This window comes from Vipera ursinii (assembly GCF_947247035.1).
Source record: "Vipera ursinii genome assembly, chromosome: 9".
NCBI classification, from domain to species: Eukaryota; Metazoa; Chordata; class Lepidosauria; order Squamata; family Viperidae; genus Vipera; species Vipera ursinii.
In genome coordinates, this window is record NC_139523.1 from 24,103,565 (window position 1) to 24,119,733 (window position 16,169).

The 16,169-nt window shown below is 51.4% G+C and overlaps 1 protein-coding gene across 1 annotated transcript; it reads left to right on the top strand.

Moving 5' to 3' along the window:
* The first annotated feature begins 1,947 nt into the window (after positions 1-1,947).
* On the top strand, positions 1,948-15,178 carry PPP5C (protein phosphatase 5 catalytic subunit). Its single transcript, XM_083368968.1, has 13 exons — positions 1,948-2,106; positions 5,603-5,844; positions 6,512-6,659; positions 7,317-7,438; positions 7,928-7,993; positions 9,312-9,410; positions 10,383-10,488; positions 11,384-11,526; positions 11,688-11,775; positions 12,421-12,461; positions 13,964-14,142; positions 14,582-14,663; positions 14,962-15,178. Exons 1-13 carry the CDS (start codon positions 1,974-1,976, stop codon positions 15,022-15,024), a joined length of 1,512 nt encoding a protein of 503 aa, XP_083225094.1. The 5' UTR covers positions 1,948-1,973; the 3' UTR covers positions 15,025-15,178.
* The last annotated feature ends 991 nt before the right edge of the window (positions 15,179-16,169 follow it).

The following is a 16,169-nucleotide window of genomic DNA, read 5'->3' on the forward strand; positions in this document are numbered from 1 at the left end:
AGGTCACAAAAGGGGATCGTGGGATCTTGGGACACAGCAACCGTCTTAAATGTGAGTCAGTCGCCCAGCATCTCAATTTTGATCACGTGACCCTGGGGATGTTGCAGCGGTCATAAGTCTGAGAAAAACAGTCATAAATCACATTTCTCAGTGCCGTTTGTAACTTTGAATGGTCACTAAACAGACTGTCAAGGACCACCTGTAGTGGGAGTGAAGTGAGTTCACTACAGAAATAAACATCAGTATTTCCCTTTTTTTCCTGCACAGAAGATGGAATACACAATAATAACTACCTTTCTCTGCCTCCCCCCCCCCCGCCCCTAAGTCCTACAACAGGGGTCTTCGAACTTGCCCTTTTATGACTTGTGGACTTCAACTCCCAGAATTCCTCAGCCAGCGTGCCTGGCTGAGGAATTCTGGGAGTTGAAGTCCACAAGTCATAAAAGGGCCAAGTTTGAAGACCCCTGTCCTACAACGTTGAAATAGAGAAAACAAATTCTCCAACTGACAAATACTTCGGACTTTAAGTCACCTGAAAGCTACTCAACATCACTTCTGACTAACAGTCACCAGATGTGACAAAGTGATAGGGAAGATTAAAAAAAACCACATTGAAATATAGTCAGGTTGCATGGAAGTTAGTTCCTATACATCGGTTCACTGTCCATGAGGCCCTGTATGTATATGGTCTTAAATATGAGATCCATTCAATTTACAAGGGTTGGGAACTGAGGAAGCCCAGCATAAAATGCTCAAAAGACACGTCACCCACTTGAGCAGCTTGTTCTAAGAGAAAGTGAGCCAATTAAAACTTCCTGAAAAGAAAAGACATGGATAACCCACATTTTCACCCCAATTTACTGAGCTCCCTTTTAACAGTGGTGACTTGAAAAGCTAAAAGCAAATAGGGAGGATTGCCAGTTTCTAAAGCAGTCTACTTGAAAGATCTAGAAGAATTCAGGGGTGAAAAAGCAGATCCAATGTTGTCTTTTACATGCCACAGAATATTTAAATATAGATTTGGGTGCGATCCAAGAAATTGCCACCCTTTCTTGCGATCCAAGAAATTGCCGCCCAAGCTAGAAAAATTGGAAATGCTAATAAAAATTAAGAATGAAGAGAAAGCAGCAAGAACGGAGAAATAATATGGCTGTCTAAAGCAACGTTTTTTTCAAACTTGGCCACTGGAAGATGAGTGGACTCATAGCTGGCTGGGGAATTCTGGGAGTTGAAGTCCACTCATCTTCCAGTGGCCAAGTTTGAAAAAAACCTGCTACTTTAGGAAATTGCACAAATGTCATTCCTTTCCTTTTGTCAACCATGCTTTCATGGCTTAGCATAACATTAACCAGCCAATCATGGTTTAGTGAACCAATCATGGCTTAGCTCGCTTAACTCTACTAGAAAGAACAACCTGACCGGGAAATATCGCCTGCAGGTGATCCTGGCTAATCCTCGTCCTTATCGTTAATACTTACCGCTCCTTTCTCATTTGACACCTTTCCTATAGCCCAACATTGCAAGCCACGCCCAACTACCCGAGGAGGCCCCGCCCCCTACTTCGGCAGGTGCGGAGGATTTCTGATGCGCCAATCGCATCGGCTCTTACTCCTCCGTCATACCACGGCAGCCAATCCGGACTCCCGGAACAGCCCCGCCCCCGTCCTAAACGGCTGCCCTATCCCCAGGCTTGCTCTGCCTTTTAAGCGGCGCTCTAGCCCGCGAGGGACGAAACGCTTTTTTTCTTTGGTAAACCCCCCCCCGCCCTGAAGAGCGAAGCGGGGCTTCTGCGCATGGGCGGCACGCGCCACAGCCCCGCCCGCCGCTGACGCTTCCGCGGCAGGCTCCGCCCCCCCGCGCTTTTCCCGCTAAGCGGAGCTTTGCGACGGGCGGGCTTGACGGCTGCTGGGTTTTCCCCCCCTTGCCCCCCCGTGGCTGGTTGTCAGGGCGCCTCGCTTTACGGCCCGGCGGCGATGGCGGAGGGCGAGCGGGCGGAGAACGGCAACGGGGGCGGAGGCAGCGCCGAGCGGCCGCCGCAGGAAGGGGAGCCGGGGGCGCTGGAGCGAGCCGAAGCCCTCAAGACGCAGGCGAACGATTACTTCAAAGGTAGCCGGGAGGGAGGGAGGAGGCGGGGGGAGAGAAGGAGGCAGGGGGCGGGGCTGGGGAAAGGGTGGAGCCTGCGGGGCGGGGCCAAAGGTGGGGAGGGGAGGAGCCTCCTGCTGGGCGGGGCCAAAGGCCAATAGAATAGAACAGCGTTTCCCAACCTTAGGAACTTGAAGATGCGTGGACTTCAACTCCCAGAATTCCCCAGCCAGCATAGCTGGCTGGGGAATTCTGGGAGTTGAAGTCCACGCATCTTCAAGTTCCTAAGGTTGGGAAACGCTGGAATAGAATAGCATAAGATAATAGCTGTATTGCCACTTTGAAGGTACACTGATCAGCATACATTAAAAGGAAATTCGGTTGCATGCAAGCTTCCTCGCGGTCTGGGATGGACTCCGTGCCCCATCGTCCCCTGCCGGCATGGTGTGCGATGGGTTTTGTAGTCTGGGGTCATACCTCCTGCTCGCCCTTGGAGACTTGAGACTGTTGCCCCTCCTCATCCTTTCTTTTTTTTTTTTTTTTTGGTGTAGCCCTCGTGGCTGATGGGCCTTGCAGCCCAGGTGGTGTTCTCCATCCCTGGGGCAGGCGGGGACTGCAACTCCCATCCGACTGGAGCAGGAGGCAAACAAGGCTGGGTGTCGGAGGGGCCAGGGCCGGCTGACCTGGAGGAAAGGGCTTCCCACGCCCAGGCAGGGGGGTCCTGGACTTCGGAGGCCAGCAGGGAAAGCGCGAACCTCTTTTGGGGCCTGGCTGTGCACACATGATGGGGCTTTGACTTGGCTGTGAACGATGGGAAGAAGCCAGTGGGGAAGGGTCTTCCCTGTGAAAGGAGCCGCTTCGTTCAACTCCAGTCTTGGGCAGGCACAATGGACAGAGAAGAAGAGGGGTGACCCGATAGCCAGGTTCCAGGATTTGAGGGGCTGCCCCAAAGAAGAGGAAGGGATCAAGCTCTTCTCCAAAGCACCAGAGGGCAGGACGAGAAACAGTGGTTGGAAACCGACCAAGGAGAGAAGAAGCAACCTGGAATTAAGGAGAGACTTCCTGACAGTGAGGACAATCAACCAGTGGAACAGAAGTTGCCTCCAGAAATCGTGGCCGCTCCATTGCTGGAGGTTTTTAAGAAGAGACTGGACAGTCACTTGTCTAAGATGGTATAGGACAGGTTCTCCTGCTTGAGCAGGGGGCTGGACTAGAAGACCTCCAAGGTCCCTTCCAACTCTATGATTCTAAGCCCACCTATCTTAAAGCATGCTGGCTGGGGAATTCTGGGTGTTGAAGTCAGAGGGAGAGCCAAGCTGGAATTAAGGAGAAAGTTTCTGTCAGAACAATTAGCCAGTGGAATGACTGGCCCCCAGAAGTTGTCAGTTATCATTTAAGAGAAGGGGATGCTGGCTGGTACCCTGGTTTGTTAGCCCCTCTTTGCCTGAAATAGGAGTGGGCATGCAGTCTGAGGCTTAGGCCTACCTCCAAGCAGCCTTGATCTTATTTGGAGAATAACCTGTTCCTGTTTTGGTAGTTTTGTGGGTCAGGAGGAGAGGAGACAAACTGGTTTGCTCCATCCTGGCCTGCAGCTGCCAACAGGCTCAGTAGAAGAGGAGAGAGCGTTCCTGGCTTGGGTATTCCAGGGGTTGAGGTCCACACATCTTAGCAAGTCCTTGCAGGAGTGTAGGCCCTTCGGGGTAGGCCAAGTCAGGAAGCAGACACCACAATAACACCTAGGATTCTATTGTAGGGTTGTAGGGTTTAATCACAGAACTATCAAGGACTGGCAGAGTCTGCCCACTCTTAATTAAGGTGGAGTTATTCTCACGTCTCCCCCTTTCCCTGGATTTCATTGACCTTTTCTCTCTTACAACTTGTTTACTCATTAGATAGGGAGGCCACTCAAAATCAGAGTGACAGAGCAACAGCTTACAATAAAAAAAACGTAAAACTCTTATCTCTTGGGGATGCTGCTCAGAATTCTTGCACTCCTTCAACAACTTGATCTAGACCAGCAAGTTGAAATCGAACTGGACAAATTGGATTACGAGTTAAGAGCCAGCTTGACTTAGTGGTTAAAGTGCTGGCCTAGAAAGCAGGAGACAGTGAGTCCTAGTTCCGCCTTAGGCATGAAAACTGACTGGGTGACCTCGGGCCAACCATGAGGCAATGGTGAGTTCTAGTCCTGTCTCAGGCAAGAAAGCCAATTGGGGTGACTCTGGGCCGATCACCAGGAGATGGTGAGTTCTAGCTCCACCTAAATCCATGAAAGCTGGCTGGGCGACTTTAGGCCAGTCACACGCACTTAGCTCAAGCCACCTCACAGGGTTGTTGCTAGGGGAAAAATAGGAGGACAAAGGAGTATTAAGTACGGTACGTTTCTCTGCCTTGAGTTACTTAGGATAAAAGTCAGACGATAATATAATAATTATCTCTGTTGATTGCAGGCAAGCAAGGGAGCCTAAAGCACTCACAGTATGGCTAGTTGTCTGGGCACCCACTAGAATTATCTTTTTGGAGTGCAGTGATCCATCTGGAAAATTAGCCCTTAAATCTGTTGTAATCAGCAATTTGCAGAGCTTTCTGAATGAACAGGGGGCCGGACCCACTGTTATTTTTTAGAGCAGGTTGCTTGGTTGGTAGGCTGGCTGAAACAGTGTCACTTTCCTGTAGAGAGAAAGGTGTCTTCTCTTCTCTTCTAAAAGCTGGAAAAAGTTGCCTGCAGAATCAGAAAGTAGCCATTGAATTCTACTTCTTTGCCTTTTGGGGACTCAACAGGAAGCAATCTCCTCTGAGTAGGCTCACAGGAACCCTTGTTCTTAGATTTCTAATTGTTGTCCTTGAAAATTAATTGCTAATGGTGGATTTCTCTGCTTTCTTGCTGATCGAGTGCTTAATTTTTGCCCCCCGGGTTGTCTTTTGATGAAGTTGGTTATTAAACAGTTCGGGCTGCCAGAATGTGGCTGTCTGTTAACCCTTGCCAGGGGCGGCTTTTTCTGTCCTCTTAGTTATTATCTCATTCTGGCTCTCGTGGATCCTTGTTGTGTAACACAGGAACTTTGTCTCTACAACAATGTGCTTCTTTTTGCTTCCCCCCCCCCGACCCCCGTGGTGCTGTGGGATTTGGAGAGGAGAGTTCATGACAAAATCCATGGCACCGAAAACGTTCTAAAAAGGCAGTCAGCACTGGGTAGATATAGTGTTCCATTAGCTGAAGTTTTGCTTCAAGGGTGGGGATTATAAGTAGGGCAAAATTTGTGGGGCTCTTGGTGCTCCCTCAGCTGGGTGGTTTCCTTGCAGACGTTTCGTTACCCAACTAGGTAACATCGTCAGTGGAGTGGAGTGGAGTTTTCTCTCGTTTTAAGAAGCTTAAGAGTAAACAACCAATTATGGAATAACTCTGACGACTCCCTCCAACCCTGACAGCCACCAGTATATAAAATGAGAGCAAACCAGAGAGAGAGAGCGCAGTAGATCTGTTCTTTTCATGCCTTCTTCCTTTCTCCCCCCCCCCCAGCGAAGGACTACGAGAACGCAGTCAAGTATTACTCCCAGGCCATTGAACTCAACCCCACCAACGCCATCTATTATGCCAACCGCAGCTTGGCCTACCTGCGGACGGAGTGCTATGGCTACGCCCTGGCCGACGCCACCAAGTCCATCGACTTGGACAAAAAATACATCAAGGGCTACTACCGCCGAGCGACCAGCAACATGGCCCTGGGGAAGTTCAAGGCGGCTCTGCGGGATTACGAGACGGTAAGGGAGAGAAATACAGGGAGGGTCCCAGAAGGGGTCGGAGCAGGTGTGTATCCCACCCGTGGCCCACAGGGTGCCTGTGGCCCCGGAGAGCCGGCAATTGCAGCCCCACAAGATTGGAACCTTTTAACATGACACAGAGCCCTCAACTTGTAACCGCAGTGGCGCCGGAAATTTCTGTTGCTAATCGAGCCAGCTAATTGAATTTTTACCCCTTTCTGGCCACAGTTGTTAAATGAATCGCTGCAGTTATTAAGTTAGTCACAGGTGTTAAGATAGTCACACTGTTAAGTGATTCTGGCTTCCCCGTTGCTTGTCAGGTGGCCGCAAAAGGGGATCATGTGACCCCGGCACTCTGCAACCGTCACAAATACAAGCCAGTTGCCAAGTGTCCGAATTTTGATCACATTATCATGGGGCTGCCACAACGGTCATAAGTCTGGGGGGGGGAAACCCGCTCCTAAGTCCCTTTTTTCAGTACCGGGGTAACTTGGAACAGTCACTCAATGACAAAGTTGAGGACCAGCTGCTACTTATGTACATATGCCACATATTTTATACGTGGCCCAAGGCCGTTCCTCTTTGCTGACCGCAGCCCGAGGGGTCAGAGGCAGGAAAGTGATCCAGGCCTCTCCTTCCTCTGTCTTTTCTCCCCTGCCTGCCCCAGGTGGTCAAGGTGAAGCCGAACGATAAGGACGCCAAGATGAAGTATCAGGAATGCCACAAGATCGTGAAGCAGAAAGCCTTTGAGCGGGCCATTGCCAGCGACGAGCACAAGCGCTCCGTGGTCGACTCCCTGGACATCGAGAATATGAGTGAGTCAGGGCGGTGGGGAAGGGGCTGTTCTCGGAAAATGTAGCAGGGTCCCCCTCACGCCTCTTTTCGAAGACCTCTTGGGCTGCCAGCCACGAGGTTGTGCCCACCAACCCCGAGAGTGGAAACGAGAGAGGGGCTGAGTCGCCATCAGCAAAGTGGCAAAGAAGAGATGGAAGCCCAGTGGCCCAGCCTCATGGAATTTGGGGCGTAAATGCAGGGGTCTCCGACCTTGGCAACTTTAAGGCTTGTGGACTTCCCAGAATTCCCCAGCCAGCTATGCTGGGAATTGAAATCCACAAGTCTTAAAGTTTGCTTGATGGCTGAGAATCTCCTGGGAGTCTTAAAGTTACCTGGCTGGCTGAGGAATTCTGGGAGTTGACGTCCCCCTCCCCCATATTAAAGTTGGCTGGCTGGCTGGCTGAGGAATTCTGGGGACTGAAGTCTCCAGGTCGTAAAGTTGCCCAGGTTGGGAGGTCCTTGTCTTAGATCTTAGTGCTCAAGTGGAAACTTAAGAGAACAGCAGCAGATTTTGCCAGAAAGTCAACCCTGGTCCCCACGTGGTCACGGAAGGAGAGGCCTGGGAGCCTCCTGCTTGTCCCGGCTTTTCCTGGCCGGCTGCTCTGCTCACCTGCGTCCTTCTCTCCCCTTTTCTTCAGCCATTGAGGACGAGTACAGCGGCCCGAAGCTGGAGAACGGGAAGGTCACCTTGGAATTCATGAAGGAACTGATGGAGTGGTACAAGGATCAGAAGAAGCTGCACCGGAAATGTGCATATCAGGTAACTGACCCTCCCCCTCCCCTTCTGCAGGTAGCCCTCCACTTAACGACCTCATTTGGGACCCCAATTTCCATCATCGGTCAGTCCGGGCAGTCGTGAAACAAGTTGACCCCGTGACTCAATTTTGCAACCGTTTTCACCATGGTCGTTAAGCAAATTGCTACGAGGGTTGAGGAAATCCTGGAGCGAGTCCAGCTGGGAAGGCTGCGAATAATCACGTCACTAGAGTTGTAAATGCAAATTAAAATTGCAGTTGTATAAATTGCAATTATGTGACTCTGTGTGTGTGTGAGAGAGAGAGAGAGAGGGAGAGAATGAGAGAGAGAGAGACAGTCGTAAGGGTGAGTATAGATGGTAAATCACTTTCCCCAAAGTTGCTGAGCACTGCCTGCATTGGGAAAGGCCGCACTCTCCAGCCCGGATTGTTCCGTTCCTCTTTGCTAACCTGTCTGCCTGCTTATTGGCAAATCCTCCTTTTCTCCCCCGCAGATTTTAGTGCAGGTGAAAGAGGTGCTATCAAAACTCCCCACCCTTGTAGAAACCACGTTAAAAGAGGTAAGGGCGTCTTTCTTACCTGGGATTGCTGCTTTGTATGTTTATTACTGTTGCATCCACCAACACAGCCTGCCAATTTTAAACTTGCAACTCGAGGTGGCACTCGCAGGGCTAAAGCAACAAAACAAAACATTGCACACACACACCCCAAAAAAATGGAAGGGGGGAAAAATACAATGAACATTGAAAAAAAATACACGCTACCCCATGATTCTTCCTTTATTCCTACTACTCGGAATATGAAGACTCCTTAGTCCAGCGTTTCTCAGTGTTGCCAGCCTGAAGGTGGATGGACTTCAATTCCCAAAATTGCCGAGCCTGCATGCTAATGAAATTGAAAATGGGTGGGACTTCCGACTTCACCCTGGCTAGGGAATTCTGGGAGTTGAAGTCCACTCATTTTCTAGTTGCCAACATGCTCTAATCCAGGGGTCTTCAAACTTGGCAACTCATACTTGTGGACTTCAACTCCTGGCTGGCTGAGGAATTCTGGGAGTTGAAGTCCACAAGCCTTGTCCTCTCTAATCACTCTCTGGTGACTTTTTTTACCTACCACAAACCTGCTCTTTTTTTGGTAAAAAAGCGGCACCTACAAATTACATATTAATATTTATATGTTACTCATATGTAAGGGTGTAGGTCTATAGGTATGTTGTATATAGTATGTTTTAAATGTGTGTTATGGGTGTGTACACTTTGAGAGCAAGCAACTAAATTTCATTTTTAATGTGTGCCATTGTGCCCACAGGAAAAAATGACAATAAAGGTTATCTATACGCACACACACACACACGTTAGCTCCACTAGCACATCCCATTTCCACCTATTTTCTTTGAACTTGCTTACCTGTTCAACAAGCACATCCTACCAAGGGTCTTCTCAGTGCTAACAGAAATAATCAGTCCCCCCCCACTTTCCGAGGAACTAATTAACCTCTTAGGGCTGGTGATGGGGACCCTGTAATTAAGTGAGCTGGATCGGTGTCACCGCCACGCACAGGTGCGCCTGCTAAACCTGGCTCAGCTGATACAGGTGAGCGTCTCCTGAGCTTGTCCAATTCCACAGCTCTCTTATCTCCCTGAAATTGGGGTCATTTTCGTCTGACGAAGCAGAGCGGCACCTTTGATGTCTAATTGGAAGCGCCAAAGAGGCTTTTCCCGGGTCCCCTTATGAATTCGCTCGCGGCACCAAGTCTCCCTTGGCTTCATTTAGTCAGAGCACAAGAGGCGAAAAAAAAATTATCCCGGTGATACAAGCATTCCTCTCTGACTCATCTTCATGACCTCTGCTGAGTCTTCTTCTCTCTCCTTTCATCTAGACGGAGAAGATTACCGTCTGTGGAGACACCCACGGGCAATACTATGACCTCCTGAATATATTCGAGCTGAACGGGCTGCCCTCGGAATACAATCCATACGTATCTTTTTTTTGTGCGGGGGAAACTCGGTGGGGTGGCTGGGGGCTCTGTGGAGCGGTGTCTTCTGGGAGAGAAGAGCAGTTGTGGAGCTCCTGGGTCCGCCAGCCTGAATAGGATTTGGTGTATAGCCAAGACTTGGGATAGATGGGGCCAGCTGAAGCTACAGGATCCTTCCCCTCCCCCCCAATTACTGGGAGCCCTTCTCTGAATTTCTGGGTGTGCTGGGCAGTCTCTAGGATTCTCCAAACCAGGGGTGGGCAACCTTGGCTCTTTGATGACTCGTGGACTTCAACTCCCAGAATTCCTGAGCCAGCCCTGCTGAGGGGAAAGGGAGAGGTCTCCAAGCTGAGCCAGGCTGGCTCAGGAATTCTGGGAGTTGACGTCCACGAGTCTTCGGAGAGCCACGGTTGCCTACCCCTGGTCCAGACGGTGCTCGGGGTTTTGCATTCAGACGTTCTTACAGAGCTTTTTGAAGCCATGTTGGGTACCAAATATTTCATAGCGGCTAGAAAGATCTTTTTTCAAACTTGGCCACTTTAAGATGGGTGGACTTTTAACCCCTGCTGGCTGGGGAATTCTGGGCGTTGAAGTCCACCCTTGTTAAAACGGCCAAGTTTGAAAACACCGAGTTAAGAAGATTCCACAAGGCTTCCTGGTCGGCGGGATGGCTGGAATCTCCAAAAATGCGACCGGCTCTTTCAGTTTTCCCCATGCGAAGTGGCTGGCATGACCTCAGCAGCTGGCCATCTTCTCAGCTTGGTAGTATGTGGGGTTTGTTTTGGGGGCGGGGGGGATAAGAAGGAGCCTCCTGAGCCATGCGAGTGGGTCCAGAGAGGAGTGGGAAGGAAGGGGGAGGGAGGGAAGAAAGAGGAAATGAGGGAGGGAGGGAGGGAAGAGAGGAAGGGAAGATGGAAAGGAAAGGAAGATTTGCATTTCCCGTGTTATTTTCTTGAACAAGCTGCCCCACCTCAGCTATTCAACGGGGATTTTGTCGACCGCGGTTCCTTCTCGGTGGAGGTGATACTAACCCTGTTTGGTTTCAAGCTGCTCTATCCAGATCATTTCCACTTGCTCCGAGGTAAGCCTCCGAGTCTCCAAAGGTTTTCAGGGAAAGGAGGGCTAGGAGGGGGGGGCTACCTCCCCCCCCCATAACAGCCCCGTGCCCATTTTCTACAGCTTGTGCTGTTCATTGGCACATTTCAGTCATTCAGTGTCCACAGGCAATCCTCAACTTACAACCATTTCTTTAGTGGCCACTCAAAGTTACAACAGCACTGACAAAAAAGTGACCTACGACCAGTTTTCCCACTTAATGACCGTTGCCGCATCCCGCACGGTCAAGGGATTAAAACCCGGACCCTTGGCAACTGGCATGTACTTACGACGGTTGCACTGTCCCGGAGTCACGTGATCGTCATTTGTGACCTTCCCAGCAGGCTTCCCGCAAGCAAAGTCAAAGAGGGAGGCCAGATTCGTTTAACGACCGCATGATTCACTTGAACAACTGCGGCAGAAAAGGTCGTAAAATGGGGCAGAGCTCGCTTAACAACTGCCTTGCCTATCAGTGGTCATTTTGGGCTCCTTTGCCCGGTCAGTAAGTCAAGGGCTACCTGTCCAGCCCCCATCTGGCCGGAGCTGGATGGGTTACTAACTGATCAACTGCAGGGATTCATTTTTAAGAACTATGTATGGCAGGGGTCTTTGATCTTGGCCCTTTTACGACTTGTGGACTTCAACTCCCAGAATTCCTAAGGCACGCTGGCTGAGGCATTCTGGGATTTGAAGTCCACAAGTGGTAAAAGGGTCAAGTTCGAAGACCCCTGAAGTATGGCGAGAAAGGTCGTCAAATGGGGCAAAGCTCGCTTGACCAACGTCTCACTTTACAACAGAAAGTGTTGGGCTCCATAGTAGCCGTAAGTGGAGGACTCCTGGTATTCTGGGTCCTCTGCCTCCTGATTCCTCCTCTCCTTCAGGGAACCACGAAACGGACAACATGAACCAGATCTACGGCTTCGAAGGCGAAGTCAAAGCCAAGTACACGGCTCAGATGTTTGAGCTCTTCAGCGAAGTCTTCGAATGGCTGCCCCTGGTGCACTGCATCAACGGGAAGGTGTTGGTAAGGAGGCCGGGAGGCCGGGCCCGGGTCTGACGGACAAGGGCTGCCCTGGAAAAGAAAGAAAGCCATGGGGGTCGTGAGCGCATGGTTGAAGCCTGGGTGACACGGGTGGTGGCCACCGTCTCTGACTTTAGGGCTCCTCTTTCTCCCCCCCCCAACAGATAATGCACGGTGGACTCTTCAGCGAAGACGGTGTCATGTTAGACGATATCCGGAAGATTGAGAGGAATCGTCAACCTCCAGACTCAGGTGAGCAGATTTGAAGGGGAATGTCCTCAGGTTGTCTAGCTGGATAAGGTGTGTCCTGCTCAGCTGGGTCTCCCCTTTGCCTAAAGAAAGAAACCTTTGGTCAACTTTCCCCAGCCCACCACCTTCCAGCCCCTTTGGACCTCCCTTCCCAAGTTGCCTGATCCTCACGAGGGATGGTCTTGTCCAGGGGTAGGCAACCTTGGCTCTTTGATGACTCGTGGACTTCAACTCCCAGAATTCCTGAGCCAGCTATGCTATGCTCAGGAATTCTGACAGTTGAAGTCCACGAGTCATCAAAGAGCCAAGGTTGCCTACCCCTGGTCGTGTCCAAGATCTCTGGAGGTGGAGGAAGCCTTGAAACTGTATCCTAGGTGGTGTTTGTGGGTCCATATCTCCAGCCCCCTGTGCTTAGGGCTTTGCCTCCTCACCCTATTAGCAGAAGCTGAGCAAGGTCAAAGTATCTCAAGATAGCTTCACGTTGAGGCTGCTGGGGAAGCCCATGGAATCCTGGATTCTTGGTAGAGGAGCACAACCCAAGTGAGATTCAGCAACCTGTTCTTGCCAAGGATGGTCTGCTAATGTTCTGTTTCGTGTTGTCTGCCTTCCTTGTTCTCTTCACTTGACCTCTTGTCTTCTCTTGGGCAGGTCCCATGTGTGACCTGTTGTGGTCAGATCCCCAACCCCAGGTGAGTCCGGCTTTGGCATCCCGGGTGTCCCTCAACTTAGGCTTCAGCTTTTGGCATTGCCTGAGCCCTCCCTCGTCCCTGGGAACCGGGCATGGCGTTGCACACAAATGTGAAGCGTGAAAGACCAGGTCCACACATGGAAGTCCAATTAAACTGCTTTATTGCTCAGAGCCTGTGTGCTGCAATCTTCTCACCTAATGGTTAGCGCCAGCTTCGAGTTAGATAAGGCTCAACAGCAATCCGTGGAGATAGGACTTAGTCTGATTCTAGGCTGATGCCTCTTTTAACTCCGCCCTCTTCCCCAAGTTCTACCATTCCTCCTACGGTCTGGTCTCTCTCCCCCGCACCCCCCAAAAAAAGCTTCTGATTCTCCAAGTTTAGGTGTGGTTCTTTCTTCAGCTGGCATTAATTAATTAAAAATTAATTTTTCAGCTGGCATTAATTAAAGGAGGTAGTTCTGGTTGGTGTGGATGGTTCATGATGCTGCGGGCTACTGTAGGGAGTGGAAAAAATGAACATGCTGTTAGAGATCCTACACACACATGCACACACACACACACACATACACACACACGGACAAATTTTAAGAGGAGGACTAAGATAAACCACTTCTCTACTTTTCTCCACCTCCAGAACTTTTGCCACCATTTGAGAGGGTAAGATACTCTCGAAGGAGACGGTACAGGTAGTCCTTGAGTTATGACTATAACGGAGCCTGTCCATTATGGCCGTAACTCACGGCGGTTACAAACTCGAGTCACCCCATGTGACCGACTGACTTCACAAACTTTTTTTTTTTTGCTATTGATGTTAACGGGTCATTCTGGCTGTTAAATGAGTCAAATGGTCGTTAAGCGAAGCCCAGCCGGGAAAGTCGAGGATGGCCCTTGCCTCACCCCCGGCGTCCCGCACCCGTCATAAAACCAAGTTGGCAAGTGCCCAAGTACCATTGGGGTACTGTTGTGAGCGCCGGTCGCCAGTCCCCGTTGTAACTTTGGTCACTAAACGAACGGTGGCAAGACGAGGATGAGATGGAAAAGGACCGGCCGGATCAGATTTGCCAGAGTTTGGCTGTTTGTGGCTTGCTCTGGTTGACCGGACTTTCTCTCTCTCTCTCTCTCTCTCTCTCTCTCTCTCTCTCTCTCTCTCTCTCTCTCTCTCTCCTCTCTCTCTCTCTCTCTCTCTCTCTCTCTCTCTCTCTCCTCTCTCTCTCTCTCTCTCTCTCTCTCTCTCTCTCTCTCTCTCTCTCTCTCTCTCTCTCTCTCCTCTCTCTCTCTCTCTCTCTCTCTCTCTCTCTCTCTCTCTCTCTCTCTCTCTCTCTCTCTCCTCTCTCTCTCTTCTCTCTCTCTCTCTTCTCTCTCTCTCTCCTCTCTCTCTCTCTCTCTCTCTCTCTCTCTCCTCTCTCTCTCTCTCTCTCTCTCTCTCTCTCTCTCTCTCTCTCTCTCTCTCTCTCTCTCTCCTCTCTCTCTTTCTCTCTCTCTCTCACACACACACACACACAGAATGGCCGGTCGGTCAGTAAGCGGGGCGTCAGCTGCCAGTTTGGCCCGGACGTCACGAAGAGTTTCCTGGAAAGCAACCAGCTCGACTACATCATCCGGAGCCACGAGGTGAAGGCCGAGGGCTACGAGGTGGCCCACGAGGGGAAGTGCGTCACGGTCTTCTCGGCCCCCAACTACTGGTGAGCCTGGGGCAGGGAAGCGGTGGGACCCCCCTCAGGTGGGTTCCAGAGGAGGAGAGCTGGGCCGTGGGAAGCCCCTTCCCCAAACGGAACAATTTCTGTCTTTGCACATGGGTGGGGGATCTTTACGGGGGGGGGGGATCTCTTGCCAAAAAAAAAAGTCATTGGCACCTTCGCTGCTTAGCTGAACGCCCTTCCCTGGAGGGGGGGAGGAAAAAGCCCACCCCCCCACCACGTGCAGGTAGGCCTTAACTCACAGCTCTTCATTTACTGGCCGTCTGAAGTTACAACGGCGCTGGAAACGGTGGCTCGCGGTTCTTTTCCACAGGGTGTCATTGGTGGGAGGGGGGAGAAAGCGGCTTCCCGGGGTCTTCCTGCTCTTCCAGCTGTTTTGAGAACAGCTGGGCAACCTCTTTCCCCCCCATTGCTCTCATGCCAGTGACCAGATGGGCAATAAGGGGGCCTACATCCATTTGCAAGGCTCAGACCTGCGGCCGGAGTTCCACCAGTTCACAGCAGTGGTGAGTCTGGGGCGAGGGGGGGGCTGGCGCTCCGGGGTCCCTGCGCTGGGGGGCTCGGGCATCTGGCGGAGGCAGCCCGAGGGGGGGGCAGAAAGTGGGTGGATTCACTGAGTTTCCTTTCTTTTTTCCTTCCTCCCTCCCTCCCTCCCTCCCTGCCTCGTCCATCTCTCATTTTCCTTCCTCCCTCCCTCTCTCCTTTCCCTTTCCTTCTTTTTATTTCTCCTTCCCTCTTTTTCCTTCCTTCTTTCCTTTTCTCTCTACTCCTCCCTTCTCTCTCTCTCCTTCCTCCCTCCCTCAGCCTCATCCGAACATTAAGCCAATGGTTTACGCCAACTCGCTGCTGCAGCTCGGGATGTTATAAGCTGCCTTCCGCCTCTGCTGACCGCCCCCCCCCGCCAGACCACCTGGAGGTCAACTCGCCGGGCAGCGACCGTGATTTCGTTTTTATTTCTTTTTACCGTTTCTCCTGACATCAGCCTTCACTACGGAGCAGGATTGTGTGCTGCAGACGGGGTGGGAGGGGGACGGGGCAGGGCAGGGCGGCCGAGGGATGGGGGGGAGGGGCAAGCCGAAAAATTACGTGGCAGGGTTGAGGGAGGAGAGTCCCTTTCCTCAAAAAGCAGGTGGGAAACCCCCCCCCCCCCGGGGGAGTTTCTTTCCTTGCACTTGCTAACCTGGAGTGCAAGGAAACAGCGGTTGGAGCGTCGGAAACAAAGGGTTTTTTAAAAAAAAAATTATATATTTTGGAAGACTGTATTTATTCCCTATTCTCTCAGTGGTTGTCGTCGTTTTTCTTTCCATAGCCCTCCCCTCCTTCTTTTCCTTGCTGCTGCACAGCCGAGAAAGGAAAGCTGGGGGGGAAGCGGGGGGGGGCTTTCTTATGAGCCAGCGTGGCGTCTCCCTTGTCACCAAAAGTCTCCAGATTGGGAGTTTTCCTCTACCCTCCTCGCCTTCCTTCCTCTGCTGAGCGTCCGTTGGAGCCGAAATTCAGCTGATAGGATCCGAGCTGGGGCAGCCAAAGACCCAGGGGGGGGGGCGTTCCAGAGAGGAACACGGGGGTGAAAGGGCCATCTCTCCCACACCCACCCACCCACATTAAGTTTTCTTCATCCATGGGTCAGTGTTTCTCAACCTCGGCAACCTTAAGATGGTAGGACTTCAACTCCCAGGTTTCCCCAGCCATCTTAAGGTTGTTGAGGTTGAGAAACACTCAGCCATCCTGGCAGAAAGGAAGGAAGGAAGGGACCAGGCCTCGGTTACATCCACCATACTGACCAAGAGCTTTCCCTGCATCCTTGGTGGGGGCCGGGGGGGGGGCTGATGCATCCTTGGCCTTGCTTGCACCCCCCCCCCTTGCAGGTTAATGCTGGGCTTGGGTGATGGAGGACAGCCTGGCAGAAGCCGAGGACCATCTGCCTCTCCTTCCATCCCATCCCTCTCTTTGGAAAATAAATCGAGCCGGCTTTGATTCTTCTCCAGGTCTTCATGGAATGAGATCTTCCCCCA